Source organism: Populus euphratica, unplaced genomic scaffold (genome assembly GCF_000495115.2).
Source record: "Populus euphratica unplaced genomic scaffold, PopEup_1.0 scaffold50.1, whole genome shotgun sequence".
NCBI lineage: Eukaryota > Viridiplantae > Streptophyta > Magnoliopsida > Malpighiales > Salicaceae > Populus > Populus euphratica.
In genome coordinates this window covers 1,141,736-1,162,631 of record NW_011499870.1, presented here as the reverse complement: position 1 = coordinate 1,162,631, position 20,896 = coordinate 1,141,736, and the positions used below count along the sequence as shown (strand labels likewise).

The following is a 20,896-nucleotide window of genomic DNA, read 5'->3' as shown; positions in this document are numbered from 1 at the left end:
TATTATTAGTATTATTATTATTGTTATTATTATTATTATTGTTGTTGTACTATTGTTGTTTATAATTTGTACAATTAACCTCCTTGTGGTTCGACCCCGGTCTTGCCGGGTTATTTATTACTTCGACACTCCTGCACTTGGGAGAAGACATCAATCTTTTAGTCGTGTCAGATAGCCTTTAAAATACCTTTTAATCTGCTAGGGAATAGAGAGATGATGACTATAAATTCTCATTTCAAGCACTTGTACTTGAAAAAAGACTTTGTTTAAAAGGGATTAAGTCTAGCAAGGTACGATACCCACGACAGTTTGGGCCTAGTGTATAATCAAACCCAAAAGGGTTAAGTTTGCAAAATGCTAGACTCATAGGTGCTTTAAACACGTAACAAAAAAAAAAGAAGGTAATGTCTTTGCTGAACCTTTTATGTTGGGTCCTGGCCTTTGTTGAGCTTCTCCTTTATTTTGGTCCCTTTTGGTCATGGGTTTCTATAGAGAAAGGGCTTTTAGTATAAAGTATGTTGATCCATCACCTGAATGTTTAGAATCCTTCATGAACATTGAGTTCTCTTTAGCGAAAGTAAGGATTGACCCAATCCCAACAAAACCTCCTAACATTGTTAATGGATTTGGAATATCCTCCTTAATGTTGCATGGAAAAGTCTCTTTCAAGTTTAAGGTCTTGGAATTAGAGCAACACCTCTTACAAGAGCTAAAGTAAATCTAATAGAAAACAAGTTAATGCAAATCAAGTATGAAAATGGAAATAGATTGTTGCCTAAACTCTTTATTAATGACAAAACAAGTTAATGTTAATCAAGTATAAAAATGGAAATAGATTGTTGCCTAAACTCTTTATTAATGACAAAACAAGTTAATGCTAATCAAGTATAAAAATGGAAATAGATTGTTGCCTAAACTCTTTATTAATGATAGGTGTTGTTGCTCACTTTTGATTCAAATCTTTACAGGTTTTAATTATAGGGTTTTTATTTTGAACTAATATCCATTTTGACAAAATCATGGTTTTTAAGTGATAATTGAAGTGTATGAATGCTATATTATTGATTTTCAAATCAAACCATATGTTTTGGTTCTATTTATAGTCAAAGCAAAAATTTTACATTAACTTAGTCGGGTCATAAGTTAAGACCATGTTTGACTGACAATGTTTTTGTTAAAAGTTTTCTTTGGCTTAAGGGTATGTTTGGCATATACTGCCTAAGTCTATTTTAATAATTTTAGTTTTATAAAAAAAAAAAGATTTTTTTACCAAACATGACCTCAAGAAAAAAAAAAAGATTTTTACTTGTTGCATACAACCTAATCCTTATAAAAAAATTATATTTTATTTATATAAAAAAAATGTTTTAGTATTGTTTTAGAAATATTTTTGTGTTTCTTTGTATTTTCATGGAATTTACAATAAATTTGTAAAATTCCTTAAAAAATTAGCTGATATTTCAATAATCCTAAGTTTTTTTTTTCTTTATCTGAAAATTAATAGTTAACATTTCAGTATAAATATGAAATCTATAAGTAGACTCATATTTAAATATCAGGAGTTGACTATGAAATTTATATATTTTAAATATTTAATAATTTTAATTTAAAGTATTTTTTACCATAATATATAAATCATAAAAAACACTTATACCTTTTAGAATAGATGATCCTGTCATGTTATTTATATGAATTATTTCTATAAGGATTTATATAGCATATAAACCTGTAACAAATTCAGAATGTTAATTTTGTTTACAAGTATAAATTTTTATTTTAAATTATAATTAGGTTACCGGTTAAAATTTAATTAATATTTTTAAATTATATTTAAATTACATAATATAATTTATTTCATATAAAATATATTAGAAATGTTAATATCTTTAATAGCTATAATTAGTTATTTATTTTGAAATTTTTTCTAAAATAATTTTACCTGAATTTTTAATAATTATAAATCAAATAATTAGGACACTTTGACCCAACATCCAGTCACGTCAAGGGCGCACTTGCGACAGCAATGTTTTTAATGATATGTGCTTTCCCTGGCATCAATCCCTGATCATTGAATAAGATTGGTTTCTCTCATACGAAGACGCGACTGAAGGGGGTTTGGAAGTTAACCGGGGATTTTGAACTCATGGATATAGGCAACGGTTTCTTTATGGTCACGTTTGATCTCGAAGAAGATATATAGAGAGAAAATGACTAATGGTGGTCCATGGATGATATTTTATCATTATTTGTCTTTACAGAACTGGTCCACTGATTTCAACTCGTCCACTACCACAATTAACCGAACGATGGTGTGGATAAGAATTCCAGCCTTAATCTTGTCTTTTATGACGAAAGTTTATTGCTTGGCGCCATGGCCACGACAGTTGGAACTCCAGTTAAGGTCGATTTGAACACACTCAATGTGGAGAGAGGAAACTTTGCTCGTGTGTGTGTGGAAATAGACCTAGACCAGCCAGTGGTGAGTAAATTATGGATCAGAGATAATTGATACAAAGTGGAGCATGAGGGGCTTCATATAATCTGCAGTAGGTATGGGTGTTATTGTCACTTGGGAAAAGGTTGCAGTGCTATAAACAGTCACGGTGCAACAAGAGAGGGGTTGGAGGTTGAAGGGCTGAACATGGTTGCGGTAGGTGAGGAAAATACCAGCAATAACGTCTCCTCATCAGCTGTCAAGAAATCTGCTAACCCTAGTGAGACTCATGGAGATTGGCTTAGAATCATTTGGCAGCCCATTTCTTAAGACTGTGAACCAGTATAGTAAACATTACAGAAAAGAGGAGCCCAAAGTGGGGGAACCCTTGGGGAGGTCAGTTGTTGCTGAAAGAGGTGGCATCGCAAAGGGGGAAACAGAAAGAGATTGTGCCATCTACAGCGGGTCATAAAGACTTAGTTTTCCCCTCCTCTACGTCTGTAGTCTTCTCAACTAGAAGTGGTGGTAAAGCTCCGTTTGGGGAGTCAGGGAACATATGTCACGAGCCGAAGGGTTTGAGCCTTAGAGAAGATGTGCTTTCAGTAGAGGTTTATGATATGACAAGGTGTACAAAGGACAGCCCTCATGATCCAGGAATTTCTCATGTGGCTGGCAAAGAGCAACCTGTTAGTGCTACAAGAGAAGTTGTAGTTTGTATATTATTATCATGATGCAGGTCTTTACAGATATGGTTATACTCTCCTGGAATATTCATGGAGTGGTGAACATGTTGAACAAACAGAATTATAGGGACTTGGTCAATAAGTTTCACCTAACCTTCTTTGTTATTCTAGGAACCATGCTGAGTTTGCAAGGATGGAGAATTTTTGGCGCAATTTGGGTTCTTCCCCAGCTGCGGTGGTTGAAGCGCAAGGCAATTTCGGCGGTGTGTGGGTGCTATCCTCCATATCCAATTTCTCTACGACTGTAGTTGATATTACTAATCAGTGTGTAACTATCAAGATTACATCGGGTCAGAACTGCAGCTTCCTTTCAATTACGTGTGCCTATCTCATCCCTCATATGAGGCAGCAATTCTGGGACCATCTTATTTTAGTGAAGAATAAAGTTCAAGGGGCTTGGATTCTTATGGGAGACTTTAACGAAATCTACATTTCCCTTGGATTGGGCTCTTTCTTCGGTGGAATGGCAGACTGCATTTTCTTAGTGGATTATATAAGTTATTTGAAAAAAATTATTTTATAAAATATATTTATAGTTAAAATTAATTTGAAAAAATAAATATTTGGTTAAAATTATGATTTAAATTAAAATAAAAAAAATAGTTTAATGTGTTTAGTTAAGAATGCTTTTAAAATTGAGATTATAAAATAATTTAAAATAATATATATTAATATTGATGGTTTTAAATTTAAATATTGTAAAATTAATTACTCCTATTATATCATAAAATAAATAATACTTTATATAAAATATTTTTTATTATTCTATTAAACTATTTATAGTTCTATTACATGTAAAATTTATCCGATAAAAATTATAATTTTCACAATTTTTTTGAACGTGTAATAAAATTAAATAAAATATTATCAGGTATAAAATTGATATTACAATGGAATGAATTTAATTCACTCTATACTAATTTTTTAAGAAAAAAAATATTATTCACATCACATTACAAATAAATTTAATTTACTTTAAACTAGTTTTTTTTAATGTTAATAAAATTAATAAACTGAAAAAAATTATATAAACAGTACAAGTGAATTGCACTATTTATTAAACAGTACAATTTACTCATGAACAATATAATTTTCTTGCACTGTTAATGCTAATTATACTGTTTAATGAACAATATAATTAACATATACAATGCATGAAAAATAAGATTTTTTTATTTTTCATTAATAGTATTTCATGGAAGGTATACATAATAAATCATTTTTTTATTATCAAATGATTCCAAACTATATTTTAATTAAAATGCATTAGCAGCCGCGTAAACAAACAAATTTTAGTCTTGTATGGAGCACTTAAGTAGGTTGCATTCGAGCCATAATTCTATTCTTCTGAGATGTGGTAGACCCCCACCAGATCATGAGGTAGGCCTTTCAGATTTGAGGCAACGTGGATTACCCATTCTGACTATAAAAACATTGTTGCTAATGCCTAGGACAAGAGTGGTCAGGATGTTTGTTGTTCATGGTTTGGATGAGGTTCGTAAGGGTTCTATCTTATTCAACAGGAATACCTTCGGGAATATTTTTAGAAAGAAACACGTAATTAAAGGTAGGCTAAGGGGTGTTCAGAATTGTTTACAAAATCAGTACGAGCTGGATGCTCTCTCTTCTCTGGAACGTCAGCTAAGTCGTGAATATAATGAAATTCTTATGCAAGAAGAATCACTGTGGTTCCAGAAGTCTAGAGAAAAATGGGTGTGTCATGGAGACATGAATACAAAGTTCTTCCACACTCTCATGACTACCCGAAGATGAAGAACAAAATTTATTGGCTTTCCCTTCCTGACGGATCGTGGTGTACTGAGGATAATATTCTCTAGGAGAAAGCTATTAAATTCTACAAATCTCTCTTTTGTTCTGCAGGTTCAGTTGAATCCCATGCACTGGATTGTGTTGAGGTCCCAAAGTTGCCACATGAAGGAGTAATAGAATTGACGAAGCCTGTTTCAAAAGACGAAATACATGCTGCCCTTATGAGTATGGATTCATTTAAAGCTCCGGGAAGGATGGCTTCCAACCTTATTTCCTTAAAACATACTGGGACGAGGTAGGAGATGATGTGTGGAGGCTTGTGCAGGCAACCTTTGTGAATGGAAATTTTAATAAGGATGTTGCTGAAACTCTCTTTTAATTCCTAAACAAGACAGGCCCACCAGTTTTAAACAGTTGTGTCCAATTAGTCTCTATAATGTTATTTACAAGCTAATTAATGGTGAATAGGTTGCACCCATATCTTGGCCACCTCATTGTTCCCTCCAGAGCTGTTTTATTCCAGGACATGGTACTTCGAATAATGCCTAACTGCTCAAAAAGTGATGAACTATATGCAAAAGACAAGAAATAAGCATGGTGCTTTGGCGGAAATAATCGACCTAGAGAAAGCTTATGATAGTGTTGGGATTACCTTCAGATTACTACTGATTTCCTGCAGCAATTATTAATCTGATCATGTTCTGCGTACAGTCATCTTCCCATACTCTCCTTTGGAATGGTTTGAAGCTCCCTCCTTCACTCATAATCATGGATTGCGTCAAGGTGACCCTCTTTTTTTTATTTGTTTGTTTTATGCATGGAGAAGTTAGCTTGCCTGATTAGCAAGAAGGTTTCGGGCAAGTCCAGGCATCCTTTTCATGTCTCCAAAGGTGTTCCTGGCATCTGTCATCTTTTCTTTGCCAATGACGATCTGTTGTTTACTAAAGCTAGCAAAGCTCAAATACGAGTCATCAATAGTGTTCTTTCTAGCCTTTGTAACTTCAGAGCTAAAGGCGAGTTGTGAGAAATCTAGAGTGATGTGCTAGCTTGAAATCTCATAGCCCAATAATATACAAACACAATACAAAGCGACAGATCAAGTGAGAGATGTCTCTCCAAATTCACAAGTTAACTCTACTTTCAGATTTCAGTATTTTAATTATTCTCTTGGGATTTTTTGTTGCCAGATTGAACAGAGCCATTATGTGGCTTAGCTGTCTCATATACCATTAAACAGATTGTCTGAGATAAGACATTGAGGGAAAATGGAAAAAAGAAAAAGGGAGAAGCGATAGCAGAAGTATGCGCGATGACAATTGTTTCAACTCTTTTGGTGAGCAGAAGGGGAAGTATGCGCGATGACAATTGTTTCAACTTTGGTGAGCAGAAGGAAAAGTTAGAAGAGTACCACACCAATTCTTGATTAAATTTTTGGTCCATGAGACTCATAGAAAGAGAAGAATGAAGTACTTTTTACAGCATAGTCAAAATCGCAATTATTTATGTATGGTATTACTATTTTGTATGATATAGAGGGTCAAAACATGGTGCTGGCCATGCCATTGCCGGCCCCATTTTCAACCCGTCTCTGGCTAGAATTTAACCCGGGGACCGAACCTAAAACACTTTCACCGACCTCACTCTTGCAAAGAGGACATGATGCATTGATCTTCAGCCACTTGTCTACACAATCCTTGTGGAAGAAATGAGAACATGGTAGCTCCCTCAGCTCATCATTGTTTGCATATTTTGCCAAACAAATGCAGCAAACCTGTACCAGTTACAACATTAGATCATCAGTAATAATGCCAATAACAAGACTCGAGACCATGCATCCTGAATATGACATGCATATCTCAAATGATCATGACAAGGAACCTCCAAGAATCTGGAGGTACTTACTGCATCTTCTCCTGAGATCACACGTTCCTTTTCTGTCCCTGCAGCCACAATCCCACCATCAGCAGCACCAGAGCCGCTATCCTCACCATTTCTATTTTTAATTAGCTTAAACTTGTACGTTGGCAAGGCATCAATTGATTCAGGTGTGGCTCCCCTTGTCTGTGTCAGATCCTCTCTAAACCCGAGAATAGAAATTATACAAGGCAAGCAACAGCAGATTGTTGCACACAGAATAAAGGGCATAGCATATCCGATACAGCTAATTGTAAGAAACACTATGCATAACCTGAAATGTAAGAGGATGTAAAATAAGGGTGAGCTCTCTCAAATGGCAGGTACCAAAAGGAACATTGTGGTGAATATACGATATAGCAATACCTGTACAAGTTTGGAGCCTCCTCAGCAGATGAGTGACTTCCAAATATCCACACATTGCCAACCACAAACCAAACTGCGAAAAAGCAATCCAAAGCCATTTTGAAGTATTCCAACAAAACCTTGAGCCTGCACGTGAAAACAATTTTTTCAGAGCCAGATATTTATATATTCAAAATAATTAAAGAATTTGCTTTTTATTTGACAGATTTCAATGGCTAAAAAAAATACCAATGTCAAGAGACACTAAAGCATATCATGCAATAAAATAACACAAGCAATTCAAAACCACTTCTTAAATAGTTGGTGACACTAAATAAAAGACAAACAAAAGTTCAACCTGAAGAGGGTAATCATTTTGAACATGAAACAATGATCGCCATCAAAGAAGCACATGATAATCAGAAAAGGAAAGAAAAGAAGCTGAAATGCACATTCCCCAGTCAAAAGTTCAACACAGTTGAGCTCCCAATCTACACTCTGTGAATAGAGCCCTCCCAAGGCCCAAACACCACAGAATATGAATTCAGTGCCAGCCCCAAACCAGCTGCTTTTGAAAAATTGACTTAAAAATTATGTGTAAACAGTTTTGAAATAAGAGTATCAACCCTGGCACCATCTAAAAACAATGAAAAGGAGATGCTACCCCCATTAGCTGCATAATATCACCATTAAATGGGGGGGAATTGGAGTGAGATCAAGAAAATATTTGGGAAAATATTTCATGTACTTGTGTCCATTTTATAAGGGTAGATGCTAGAGGATGACTCTGTCTCTATATTCTCTTTCCCAGGACCCTCTTTGGTGCGACCATAACCAGATTCTTTCCATTATCTTAGAAGTATCATCTAGGGGTGGGCTAGTGGGGATGCTAGATCAAAACCAGCTTCATCATATCCAGCGCATTAGATAGTCATCCAAACATTAAGTTAGCTTTGATACCAAATAATGCCCATACCCCTTCAAAGAACCTAGCATCTACTCCTTGCCCGTGTAATGCAGCTATATACTGGATATGCAGCTATATAATGGATTTTCATGAAGCTTCAACTTTGAAGTAGGAAAGAAAATATCATTAAACCAGATGAATTGGACGACCTTTTTACATGCAATTGGACAGGACACATTCATTTATATGATGAAAACAACAAAGAATATCTAACTAATATATGTTTAGAAGAGAAAAATGACAATTACAACCGGAAGTCATGCACTCGTACCTTGCATTCAATACTGCATTTTGGCCACCTCTAGGTGATGTAGCAGCAGATCGGCGATCCTCCCCTTCTGAATTCCTACTAACTGAAAGAGAAAAGGGTCCTGCAGGAACGTTAATATGTGCAGAACCCTGATGATTTTGAGCTGAGTCTTGCTCCAAAGCCTGGTTACGATGACTATAACGCCAGTAAAGAAGAGGGAGGGTTGCCACACATCCTGATGCATAACCAACAATCCATGCAAACAATGGTGCACGTGGATGTTCCTTCCTCGACATAGACAAAACAACAATAGATGCAATAATCTGGCTCAACGTGAGAACCAATTCAACAGAAATCCATAAACCAGAGTTCAAAGGACTCCTGCGTCGACGAGCTTCCCCTCTCCTTATTAATGAGGAGCTCCGAGAGTTTGTTCCATTAGACAAAGATGTCGGAGGCGGTGAACTGGGTGTTCTCACGCCACTCAAAGGTCTGTCCTCATGCAATGACGCTTCCAAACCAGTTGAAGTTCTATTGTGAGATGGTGATACAGATACCTCGTTACGTATGTCAATAATATGCTCACTACTGTTAAGATTCTCTTGCCGCTCCATTAACAATGGGAAAGTGTCAGTCTGACTTTCAGAATGTAGTTCCGTTGAGACAACATCCATTTAAGTCCAACAAGACAACCGAAAATGATGAAAGCATAGAATCACTGGAACAAGATCACAGCTCCGTCCCAAGATTTCTCTGAGATGTCCGTCCCACAAAAACTTAAATTGCTAGACACCACAAACAGCGGAACAATCCCAATTCTGTTCAACAAGAAAAGCACAAAAAACAAAGACAAATTTGTCGATGAGAAGGTGTAGTAATTCATCATTCAACATTCTGAAAATCCAAGCCACCGCCTAATATACTAATAAAACCGCTTGGCTCAGCAGAATTACTTAAATAATGAAAAATCAAATGACAAAAAAACCCAAAATTCTAAACTTTTATTTTCATGGGCTTTCTTCAAAACCCAAAACATTAAAAATCCAAGACTTGTCCTTTAGACCACCAAAAAAGTAATGCCGATCCTCCTCTTCCAAGAAATGAAAAATCAAAACTTTCTATCACTTATCAACTCAAGGACATAAAACAAACATCAACCCCACATTTAACAAAACAAGAGATTCAACTAGATTTCATCATTTTCTTAAGCGTAAGGACTCCATCAATTCAATTTATTCAATTAAGCACACAATCTTCTCGGTAACCAAACAAATTAATCAATATCATTAACCACTAATTACTCCAAAACAAGACAAATTTCGCCGTTCCCAAACAAATGACTCGAGTTCCCCAAATAAGACAAGAAGAACCCTAATCTACGAGGAGTGATCAGGTGAATTTGAAACGGCGTCGCTTTTTGGAGGAAAAGAGAGAAGAACGAAACTTACCAGATTGAATTGGAGCTAAAGAGGAGAAGAAAGATGAAAACGGTGTCGCTTTGGCGCGGAGAGTGCAAGAAAGCTGGTCGCTTTGATAATTTTGTTTTAAAGGGAGAGAAACAGAAAGGAAGACTCAGCTTTGGATCTCCATTGCTTCCCTACCTGGTCAGGGAATATTTATATTTTTATTTATTTTATTTTTTACGAGCAAAGGAATTTCTTCATTATTGTTCCTTTCTTTTTTGAAGGATATTTGTCTAGTCAATGATGCAAGACATGGGAAACTTCGAATTGAGTAAAGTATTCTTTTTGCCCTTATAGTTTACCAAGTGTTTCATTTAGCCCTATGTTTTAAAAATGTTTGCTAAATGGTCCTCTAGACGGTAAAGACGGATATTAGCGTGTCTATATGCTTAGAATATCACGTACATGGAAGCAAAATCTTCATTTTTATAATTAATTTTCTATATTTTACAAGGTACTTGTATATTTCAGTATGGTTAATTTCTACATGAATAAATCATACGTTGTTGGATCATGGAGGCGTACATAGTTGAATGCAGGGCAGAGTAAGAAAAAAAATTAGAAGAAATAAATTTAAAAAATTATTTTAAAAAAATTAAAATTTCAAGAGATAGACTGAAAAAAATATTTTCTTGTAGTGGTTGGGGCCTAAAACCCCTACCTCCGCCACTGGGTTTAAATTTGTTTTATTATGTTTTTAATTATTACAAATATAGATATGATTTAAAAAAAAAACTTTTTAGAAAAATTAATCATGAAAGTATAATATGTGTTTTCTAAGAAAAGCAAGAAAATTAAATACAGAATATCTTCTAGGATTTTATTATATTAGCAAAGAAAACTTTTAGCTCAATTTCAAGTGCAGAGATTAAATCTATTTAATTAGTTTTTAAGTAAACTATCTATTTTCAAACTAGCGTATTGATTAAGTGCAGACATTAAATCTATTTAATTAGTTTTTAAGTAAACTATCTATTTTCAAACTAGCGTATTGATTAAAAAAAAAAAAACTCACGGTCTTCTCTACCATTCAAGTATGTGACAAAGGGATATTCATTGTTATTCAGTAAAGTTCTATCTTCATCAATATTTATTTAAATAATTGATGAGGTTGGTATTCAGATATTTTAAAATTATAATATTCAAAGTGAAACATTATTAGGTGTAAAGTTATTTTTAGTCTTTTATGTGCATTGGAGTTTGCTTAAGAATATAATAAAAATTATTTTTTAAAATATTTTTTATTTAAAAATATATTAAAATATATTATTATTATTATTATTATTATTATTATTATTATTATTATTATTAACATCAGTATATCAAAATAAAATAATAAAATAATATATTAATTTGAGATTTTTTTAAAAAATAAAAAATATGGTTGATGAAACTTCAATTTAAAATCCAAGTGTCTAACATTGGGCCATATCATGGTCCTTTACGGTTTGATTCCTTCTTAACAATATTTGGTGTGAAATACTACTTTACACTTTAATTCTTATTTTTTTCATTTCATTGCTTTTACACCCACTAGTTTTGGATTTTAATACACTCATGTTCTTTTTTTTCTTTTTCTTTGTGCACTCGTCTCATTCATAGAGTTGATCACACATTTTATCCTTGTATCTACGAACTCACTCACGAGATTATAATAACTCATAAAAAAATTATAAAATTTAATTTTTAAAAAATAAAATTATAAAAAATAATTATAAAAAATAATCTAAAAAAGACTCAAGTCAATTATAACTAACTTTTCAAATCTATGACTTACTTCTTGAGATCAAGATTACCCCATAAAAGACAAATCTTGAAAAATCATGAAGATAAAATCCTGATCAATAAAATATTGAGGGATGAAATTAAAAAGAAAAGTATCAATAGAAAAAGGATCTAAAATAGAAAAAAAATAGCAATCAAGAAAATAAAAACTAAATTTAAATATATACAAAATCTAATCAAATGTTGAGGGATTAAATTGAAAAAAAATCCAATTAAAAAAATATAGCAATTAGGAAAATAAGAACAAAATTTGAATATATACAAAATATAATCAAAGGTTGAGGGATTAAATTGAAAAACAAATCCAATTAAAAAAAGGATTAAAAAACATATAGCAACAAAAGAATGAAGACCAAATCTAACAAGTAAAAAAATAAAAAGAGGATGAAATTGAAAAAAATCTAATTTCATAAATTATTTCAAATAAAATAAATAGTAATAAAAAAATATACTAAATTTCAAGGAAAAACAAATTGAAGAGTTGTTTCAAAAATTTGAATGGTTAGGTAAGATGATCATTTTCGGTTTAGTTCGGTTTTGAACTAAAAAAGATAACTAAACTAAAAAAAAAAATTAGAATCAAATCAAATTAGAAATCAGTTTAAACCGATCAATTTTGGTTCAATTTGTTTTTGTATAAAACTTGCAAAACAGGCTTTTTTGATATTTTTATTAATTAAAAAAACTAATTACAATTGCCTAATTTATTTTTATTTTTTTGGAGGGGGTTAATATTTTTTTTATTTCTTTCTAATTCTTATCCACCTAACCTTCCAAAATGCAAACCCATATATAAATATATAGTCAAAATGCAAATTGCAACATCTCTAATCAAACTATAACATATTCTTTCATATCATAATAACATATTCTCTCATATCATAATAACTTTCAAGATTATTACATTGCCAAAAAAAATCTATAGTAATTTGAAGATATTTGTTTGGTTATAGAGTCCTAGCATGACTTATGTGAAAAAGGACAACTTAACATCTTCTTCATAAAAATAACAAATGCAACATGTATATATTACCATCATTTTTTGTTTCTTCCTTGTATCCTATCGTTTTAATTTATTATAACTCCATCTTGCTAATAAAAAAGTTTAAGAAACTTTCAAGTTGCCAAAGTTTTTCACTATAAGCATCTTTCTTGAGGATCTAGCCTAACATAATAATAATAATAGAGATTAAATTACAAAGCTTAAAAACTGAGATGAGAAAAGTGTTGTTCAAGGATTAAAGCAATTATAACACGTAAAAGTGGATGAATTAGGTGTATTACTAATTGATAAATAATGCAAATTACTTTAAATGAACATAATAATCAACAATATAATTAAAGTACTTAAAGTAAAGAGAGAGAATTTATAAACTCATTTTTAACGTGGTTGCAAGCTTGCATCCACAACTTAAATACCAAACTATACTTGAATATTGTATTTCTTCATTAGTCCAAGTTTAAAAGTACAATAATACTTAATAAATCCATACCAAGTTTTTCCACATAAAGATATTCCCTCTTCAAAAAAAATTTCACTTGAATATATACTCTTTTCAAGATTTTTTCTAGATGAAATTATCTTATAAAGACCAAAATATTTTATAAAGCATGATCTAGCCTATGCAGTGGACCAGTTTTCTTTTATTATTACCTAAACCTTACCATATCCATTAAAGACCTAAATATTTTACAAAGCATGATATAGCCTATGTAGTGGGCCAGTTTATTAGGCTTTGGATGTGGTTTAGACTTGGAACAGTTTCAACTACAAATGGGTTATACAAATAGGTCAAACTATTGGCAGAAGCTTTCTAGTTCATGCCTGATTCGCTTCGTTTCCCACTTGAAGTGTTTTTGAAGCTTGAGGTCTTGACAGATCTTAGGACCTTCCTTTTAGGTAAAGCTCACTAACTCAACATATGTTAAGTGGTCATAATAGATGATTTTGGATGCAAATGTATCTTTCATTTTGTTTTGGACTTTTTCTTCTATAAGGATAGGCAATCCTATAAGGAATTTTTCTTTCCAAAAAAGTTGATTTGAGTCTTCACGGAGCATAACTCGGGTAAGGAAGGCGTTTTTATACCATTGAAAATCACTAAGCTGTTTGCATCTAAGATTTGGAAGAAGTTTAGCATTTTTTTACCTTTAGATTAGAAGAATCTCCTACAAAATGTAAAGAGATGGTTAAGATGAGAGTTGAAATAACATCTTGAATGGAATTCCTAGAGGAGTCAATGATAAGTGTTTGTTCTTCAGTCATTTGGATGGAATTTAGGATTTAAAGATATTCAAATTTGGTGAGATGATAATTCCACCATCTTTTTAACTGGTTAGAGAAACCAACTATAAAATTTTAGCTATAGCTTTCTCTGTAGTACCAGTCTAAGTTTTGTATGTATTGGTTGTTATAGTCATTTGTTGGAGGGTGTTCAATATATGGTATTCTGACATTCCATCTAGGTTTCATTCATAGAAAGAGAAGGCATTGTATTTGTGTTACTTGATAATGGTAAGTTCATTTTAGATGGATATGTTTGAGGCAATAAGAGATTTGGGGCTTCTCTAGAAGAATTTACTAATCTCAGGATTTTTTTTTGGAAAATATAATCATTTAAAGTTTGAACTTCAACTATTTGGTTATTCTAAATGTTGTTTATTTGGTTGAGGTTGAAGGATTGTTACTAACTTAGGGGGTGTCAGATACTATTAGGGTTGAGGTTTTAATTTGGTAAAGATCGTCTTCTATGGCTTTGAAAAATTCACTTTTTTTTTAGAGTTGTGTTTGGCTTGTTTTGGTAACTTGATACGGTTTGAAAACTAGGTTTTTTAGTCTAAAGTCTGTAGATTTTGTAATCTCAGTAGGGTTGGTGATTTTTGTTTGAATCTTTCTTTTTTATCTTGTTTAATAGTTTATTTATAGTATTAAGGTTAATATTGGTGAAGTTGTTTTGTTAGATAATATATTTGGTGTTTATAGTAAAATCTTCACTGGAAATTTTATAAGGAGCAGATTTAATTGTTTGGTCCTTATAAAGGATTTTGAGGTTCCTTAGAGGTGGACGATCTAACTCGATTAAAGACTGCTAGCAAGTTCCCAAACATGATTTTTATTTCTAGATGTGATGGGACATGCATATATTGTTAATGCGAATAAATATGTAATATGACGTGAGATGCATAATATAACTGAAACCAATTGAAAAATAGGATCTGAACTTTATGTAATGTAATCAAATTATAAAAAACACTTTTGTATTTCATGTCTTTGTTATAAAAAGGTTTTGAAAAACCAAGCTCTTTTTTCAAAGTTTGGTTGCTATAAAAATCACTTTTGAAATAGGTATTGTTTATAAATTCTTTTTTCTGAAGTTAAAACATTCAACTCATTTTAGATATTTTTTATGATCGAAGAAAATTTTGAAGAGGTTGGAGGGGATTGTTGTTCAGGGTTTGTATATAAAGGTTTAGGTATATTTCTAGTGTAATCTGCATTTTAGAAGCTGGTACTATATATATTAGAAGTTGATTTTCTGGGTGGATTCATTTGGTATGGTATGTTTATGACATAAGGGATTTTAAATATTCTTCTTAGATCTGTAGTGCTGGATGAGGAAGATACATTAGAAAACTGGGAACTAGTTGAATGTCGATGTAAAGATAATTTGACTTTTCCATTTGTATATTGGGTTATCTATTTAATTTGAACATTTGATATTGGTAATTATTGTGGTTCTGATTGTGTTTCATCTTCAAGAATCCAATCTTCTAGAAATGTTATATCTTTTCATTGGATGGCTCTAGGAACTACCGTGTTTGATTTGAAAAGGTTAGTTTAGAGTAGTAATATTTTACCTTTTTGTGATTGGCATTTGTATTTGCTGGTAAAGGCTGAGAACATGGCTTTATAATAGATTTTAAAGATTAAAGGCACTGGAATTGATCCTTCAAGCAAATTATAATTTTGGGTTTTTATTTGTAGCATCATGCTTTGTAAAATATTTTGATCTTTAAGGGATATGGTAAGGTTTAGGTAACAATCAAAGAAAACTGGCCCACTGCATAGGCTAGATTATGCTTTGTAAAATATTTCGGTCTTTAAAGAATATGGTAAGGTTTAGGTAACAATCAAAGAAAACTGACCCTCTGCATAAGCTAGATTTGATGGAACTTTATAAAGAGTCTTGGAAGTTTTGGAATATAGCATTTCTAAGCACTACTATGATGGAGGTATTAAGACCTTCTTTGGCAAGGGGTTTGATTCCAACTTGTATTAAGCCAATATAGATGTGTTTATAATTGTAGTCTTCATTTTTTGTAGGAATTTATCAGAAAGGAGTTGGATGGTTTCAAAAGGTTTTGTGAGATGAATATCTCTTTCTTTAGTTTTGATTGTGAAATCTGTTTTAAAAAATCAAATTTAGAATTTTTATAAATTTGTGCTTTTAAAACTTTTGAGATTTTCCAATCATCAATGCTTTTTGTAAAATCTTCAATTGTAACTTCTTTACTATTGATAATTTTTTTGCTTTCAGAATACTCAAAGGTAAAGGAAGCTAAAATAGAGATTGTTCTACAAAAAATATAATCCATAATTTAGAAAGATAAAAACGAAAATACAAGCTGCCGGTTATATGGGTTTACCACCCTTTCATCACTCAATGGGACTTATTATCATTCAGTAGCATTCATCTATACTTCTAATTTATTCTCTTGCTCTTTATTATGAATATGGTTTTCTAGATGCTATCTGTACCCAGATCCCAGTAGGTTCTGATATCAAAAAAATCAACAGAAATTATTAACAAAACCTACTGGAATTATATAAAAAAAGAATATTTATATGACAGAAATTATATATTGTCATACTGATGACGATGACAATATATATATATATATCAAGATATGTCTCCCCTTATCTTTTGTAATACAATATATAAAATATTTTAACAAATCAGAATAATCTAAGTAATATCACAACAATTGCACGTTCAATTATAACTTGTGCATTTATAAAAACTTATCTCTCCTACTAAATGTAATAAATTATATATTTTCTTTTTTTATGATAGAATTCATATCTCATATCTTTTCTTTCACATCTTATATCTTTTCTCTCCCTATTTGTTGTTGACAAAAACATAAATAATAGAGAAAAATTAACAAATATATTCTGGGAAATCTAAATAAGAAAAGTTATTATATAATCTTCAAAATACAATATCCATTACAATTAAAAAGTAATAAAACATAAAAACAATGCATATGTTAGTACATAATCTAAGGTAATGCGTAATAAAAGAGTAGATTAGCTATCATTATCGTAATATCTATTAATTGCCGATAATACATGATTGTATCTCTCTAATATGATGTACATTCATTTCTAACCGCTAAGCGGCTTTTTATCTTAGTTGACCAAGTACTAGTTGAAGCCTTTTCAAGCGAAGGAACAAATAGTGGTGTCTCAAACATAGCTTCAAATTTATTGTCATTGTTGATATTTTGTTTTTCTTTCCCATCATGTTCTTCTTAAGTATTTGCACTCATTTGGTCCTTAGAAACCCCAGCACCATCCTTATTTAGCACATACTTCATCTTGGTAAGAGTCCTATTATTTATATCTATCTCACGTGTGCGCACAATATGACATGCAGTCATGCTGCACACAGAGACAGAGTTAGGAATTTTTTCTGTCCTGAACTACAATATAAATATATATAAATTATTTTTTAAGATTAATCATTAACTTGTATATATAAATTTATCAAGTTAACAATAAAATTTCAATCTATATATAACATTAAATATAAATAAAATAAAATTTAAAGTACATAAAATTGAAAATAAAAATAAAATACGTTATGAAAGTTGCATTCTTCATTTATAATCCAATCCGAATCAATATCTTCAACAAGCTCTTATTCAATATAAATCATCATAGAATCTGTTAAGAACTACTTTTTTATTTTATTGCGAAACACAATTTTAACATATTTCATAGCTGAAAACACCCGCTCTGTAATGGCAATGCAGACAAAGTCAAAACAAGATGAATTAACTTGTCGATCAAATGATAGTGCTGTGATTTATTTGTTTCAGCTAATCCTCGACATAATTCAAAAATGGTACAAATATTCTGAAAGCTCTTATGATGAATTACATCAATCTAATAATGCTTTAGCTGATATCTCAAATAATACATCTCTTGTTCATTGAAATCTTCAGGATAAAATTTCTCAACAAGTTTGGAAATAACATCAACTTTAAACAAGTTTGGAAATAACATCAACTTTAAATAATTTAAAGTTATTATTAGATTCTAAAGCAGAGGTAAATACAATTTATATTTTTTTATTTGAAATATCTTATAGGATTGAAATTTGTTTTCAATTTCATACCTTTCCAATTTTTTAATTTATTAGATTTGATTCTCATTCTTTTAATTATTATTTATTTATTTGAATTTTTTTATGATTTTATCCTCCATTTTTTATTGTTATGTTTTTAAACCTTGGCAAGTTTTAAAAATTGATATATATTTTTTTAATTTCATACTTTAACATTGATTTGAGCTTCTTTGTTGAGCTTGAATTTAGGATTTAACAAGTTTAGAATTTGAGACATTAACTTAGGTTTAGGAAATTCTTTTGGGTTTATTTTTTTAATTTCATGTTTTTTTTTCAATTTTATCCTTCAACATTTAATTTATGTTTTTTTTTAAGCATGGGAAAAAACTCAAAAATTAAGTTGTTTTTTGTTTTTTGTTTTTATGTTTACTATGCAAGATAATTAAAATTTTTGTTGAAAATAATTATAAAAATAATTTAGTGGTTGACAAAACAAATGATGTAACTTTATTTGCTTTTTAGTCTGTTAAAACCAAACTTAATGAATATTTTATTTTCTAGCTTTTATTCTGGAAAATATGATTCTTTAGTAACATTCTGATAATAGGAGTTGCCACCTAGGAGTTCTTCTGATAAATGCTGGCTTTTCTTTTCAAACTTTCACCATCCTTGAAAACAGGAGAATGGAATAGGCCAAGAGGGTAATGTCAGAGTCTCTCTGTAACTATGGATTTTTATGATTTTTTTTCCACCTAATTATGCAATCAATCATGCACTTGGTCCATGAATATGACCTCAACATAATGCCTTTTCTTCAGTAAAATATTTTGTACAATGATCTTATAAAGTATTTTAGGTCATATAAGTAAGTTTTGGATGTTAATATTTTTTTTATAAGAAAAGTCATGCCTACTAGTATGCAAGTTTATTGTCTTATCATATATAAAACCATCAACAGTACGTATTGATGTCATCTCAATAACTCTAAGTCTTCAATTTGAAATACCTAATATATTAGTTAAAGTTTAATAACTAAATTCAATGTGTTTATCTTATAAGCTACTACAATTATAGGTTAAACATTTATCCCCATATTAGCAAATAATAGTTTAATCAATTTAGGATAGGTAGCTTTTTTCAAATAATACAAAATGTTTCTTCTCATATCCTTAAAAATAAAATATATCCCAAAAGCATATAGATCATTTGCTAGTCCACTTTCTATAGTAAAAAACATATTAAAGAAAGAGCTTAAAAACCTTTAAATGTTTTCTCTTTAATATGAGGTTGAATGATTGGCCTTTTACTTTATGATTTGACCTCTCTTTATTATTTTCTAAATATCATGTTGCTTTAATCTTAAAAAAATTATCTAAATATATGATTAATTTGGTAGGACTTATTGATTCTTTTAAAGAGAATCGGGTTAGGTTTTAAGGTTTTAAAATGGAGGTTTTTATGCCCTATTATATGTGTGTGTGTGTCTATATATATATAATGTAGAGAAACTAGTTGATTGGCTTATATGGGTTAAGTTCAAACAGTTAGTAATTAGTATTTAAAAGTGTATTTTTATCAAGGTTTTATATCATCATTTTGCACTTAAAGCATCAATAACTCATTAACTAAAGCATGTTTTATAATAACATATCTAATAATATAAGCTACCTTTAATTTGTGATAAATGTTCATTTTAAATGCAGGTCTATCATATAAATGAAAGGATTAATTAATGAATTTGACAACTGAAATTGAAAGGAAAAAGAGATGGCCAAACTTAAAAAAGATATACTGGTGTAGTCCAAACTGTAACACTATTCGATAATTTGGTCATATCTGGAGCTGTAGATCTCAAATTTAGGTTTAATTTATATGGATGGAAAGGTAAGACATATGCCTACAACTTTCATGGGGGTCTAAAATTGAAAAATGTCATTTTCAAATCCAAATTATAGCAACAATAAAAAAGTTTGAATATGTCCTGCAGCCCGAACACTGTTTAATGTTTGACCCATATCTGGAGTTCTAGAATTCTAAATGACCTCTATTTTTTTTTTCTAAATAGCTAAGACAATTTCCTGAAACTTTCATATTTTAAGTGGCTCCAATTTTAACATTATCAATAATGTTTTGGGCAGACAAGAGAAAATAAGGATTATCACCAAGTCAAGAGTTAGCCACTCATTCATCAATTAGTCATCAAATCAATAGTTTCTAATTTTGGCCTATAAAAAGAGGCATTTGCCATGCATTTAAACATCTTGGTCTCCAGATCAAGATCATGCTCTTGCTTTCTCTCTTTGTATTTTTGTAATGCTTAAGTTTTGTTTTCGTTAATATCTTGTTCATGCCTTTCATTTCTTTTTCTTTACTTAGTTAACTTTTATCTTATTTATTTTATTTATTTTACTTTCTTTCATTATATTTAGTTAAGTTTATTATGTAAAGGTGAAAAGGTTACACTAATGGTGTAAGAATAAATATAGTGTAAACTTAACATGATCTTTTGGTTGTGTCAGTTAGTCAATTGAAACCCAAGTCGAGAATTTTAAAAATTCTCTTTTAATCTTTTGCAATTAAAATATAATCTTTACATGTAAAAATTTTGTCTAGGGAGCAAAGAAATCAAGGGTTTAAAATCTTAAAATCTAGGCAGTAGTCTCATTACCAGTTTTCTAGTTCAACCAATCGACCGCTTGATCAAGATGTATGAATCAGTCGATTAGTTCACATAAAATCATAATTTTCTAATTGTTTTTCTTCCAAATGTGTTTTGTGAATCAAAATATACATCTTTATAAAACTTATAAACTGTCTTTAATTAAAATCTCAAAAAGTTATAATTCATCCAATAGTTGTTCTTTGTTTTTCT

The 20,896-nt window shown here is 30.8% G+C and overlaps 1 protein-coding gene across 1 annotated transcript; it reads right to left on the bottom strand.

Annotated features, from left to right (window-relative positions):
• Positions 1 to 6,340: 6,340 nt before the first annotated feature.
• On the bottom strand, positions 6,341 to 10,084 carry LOC105127102 (E3 ubiquitin-protein ligase At1g63170-like). Its single transcript, XM_011028225.1, has 5 exons — positions 9,872 to 10,084; positions 8,445 to 9,241; positions 7,228 to 7,353; positions 6,850 to 7,135; positions 6,341 to 6,718 (listed from the first exon to the last, which is right to left on the bottom strand). Exons 2-5 carry the CDS (start codon positions 9,095 to 9,097, stop codon positions 6,485 to 6,487), a joined length of 1,299 nt encoding a protein of 432 aa, XP_011026527.1. The 5' UTR covers positions 9,098 to 9,241; positions 9,872 to 10,084; the 3' UTR covers positions 6,341 to 6,484.
• Positions 10,085 to 20,896: the final 10,812 nt, after the last annotated feature.

Excerpts from the sequence above, each read along its gene's own strand:
- LOC105127102 (XM_011028225.1), bottom strand. The coding sequence starts at position 9,097 with ATGGATGTTGTCTCAACGGAACTACATTCTGAAAGTCAGACTGACACT. Across the intron at positions 7,354-8,444 it reads AATGCAGTATTGAATGCAAG|GCTCAAGGTTTTGTTGGAAT; the intron begins GTACGAGTGCAT and ends TTTCACGTGCAG. Across the intron at positions 6,719-6,849 it reads TGATCTCAGGAGAAGATGCA|GTTTGCTGCATTTGTTTGGC; the intron begins GTAAGTACCTCC and ends TAACTGGTACAG.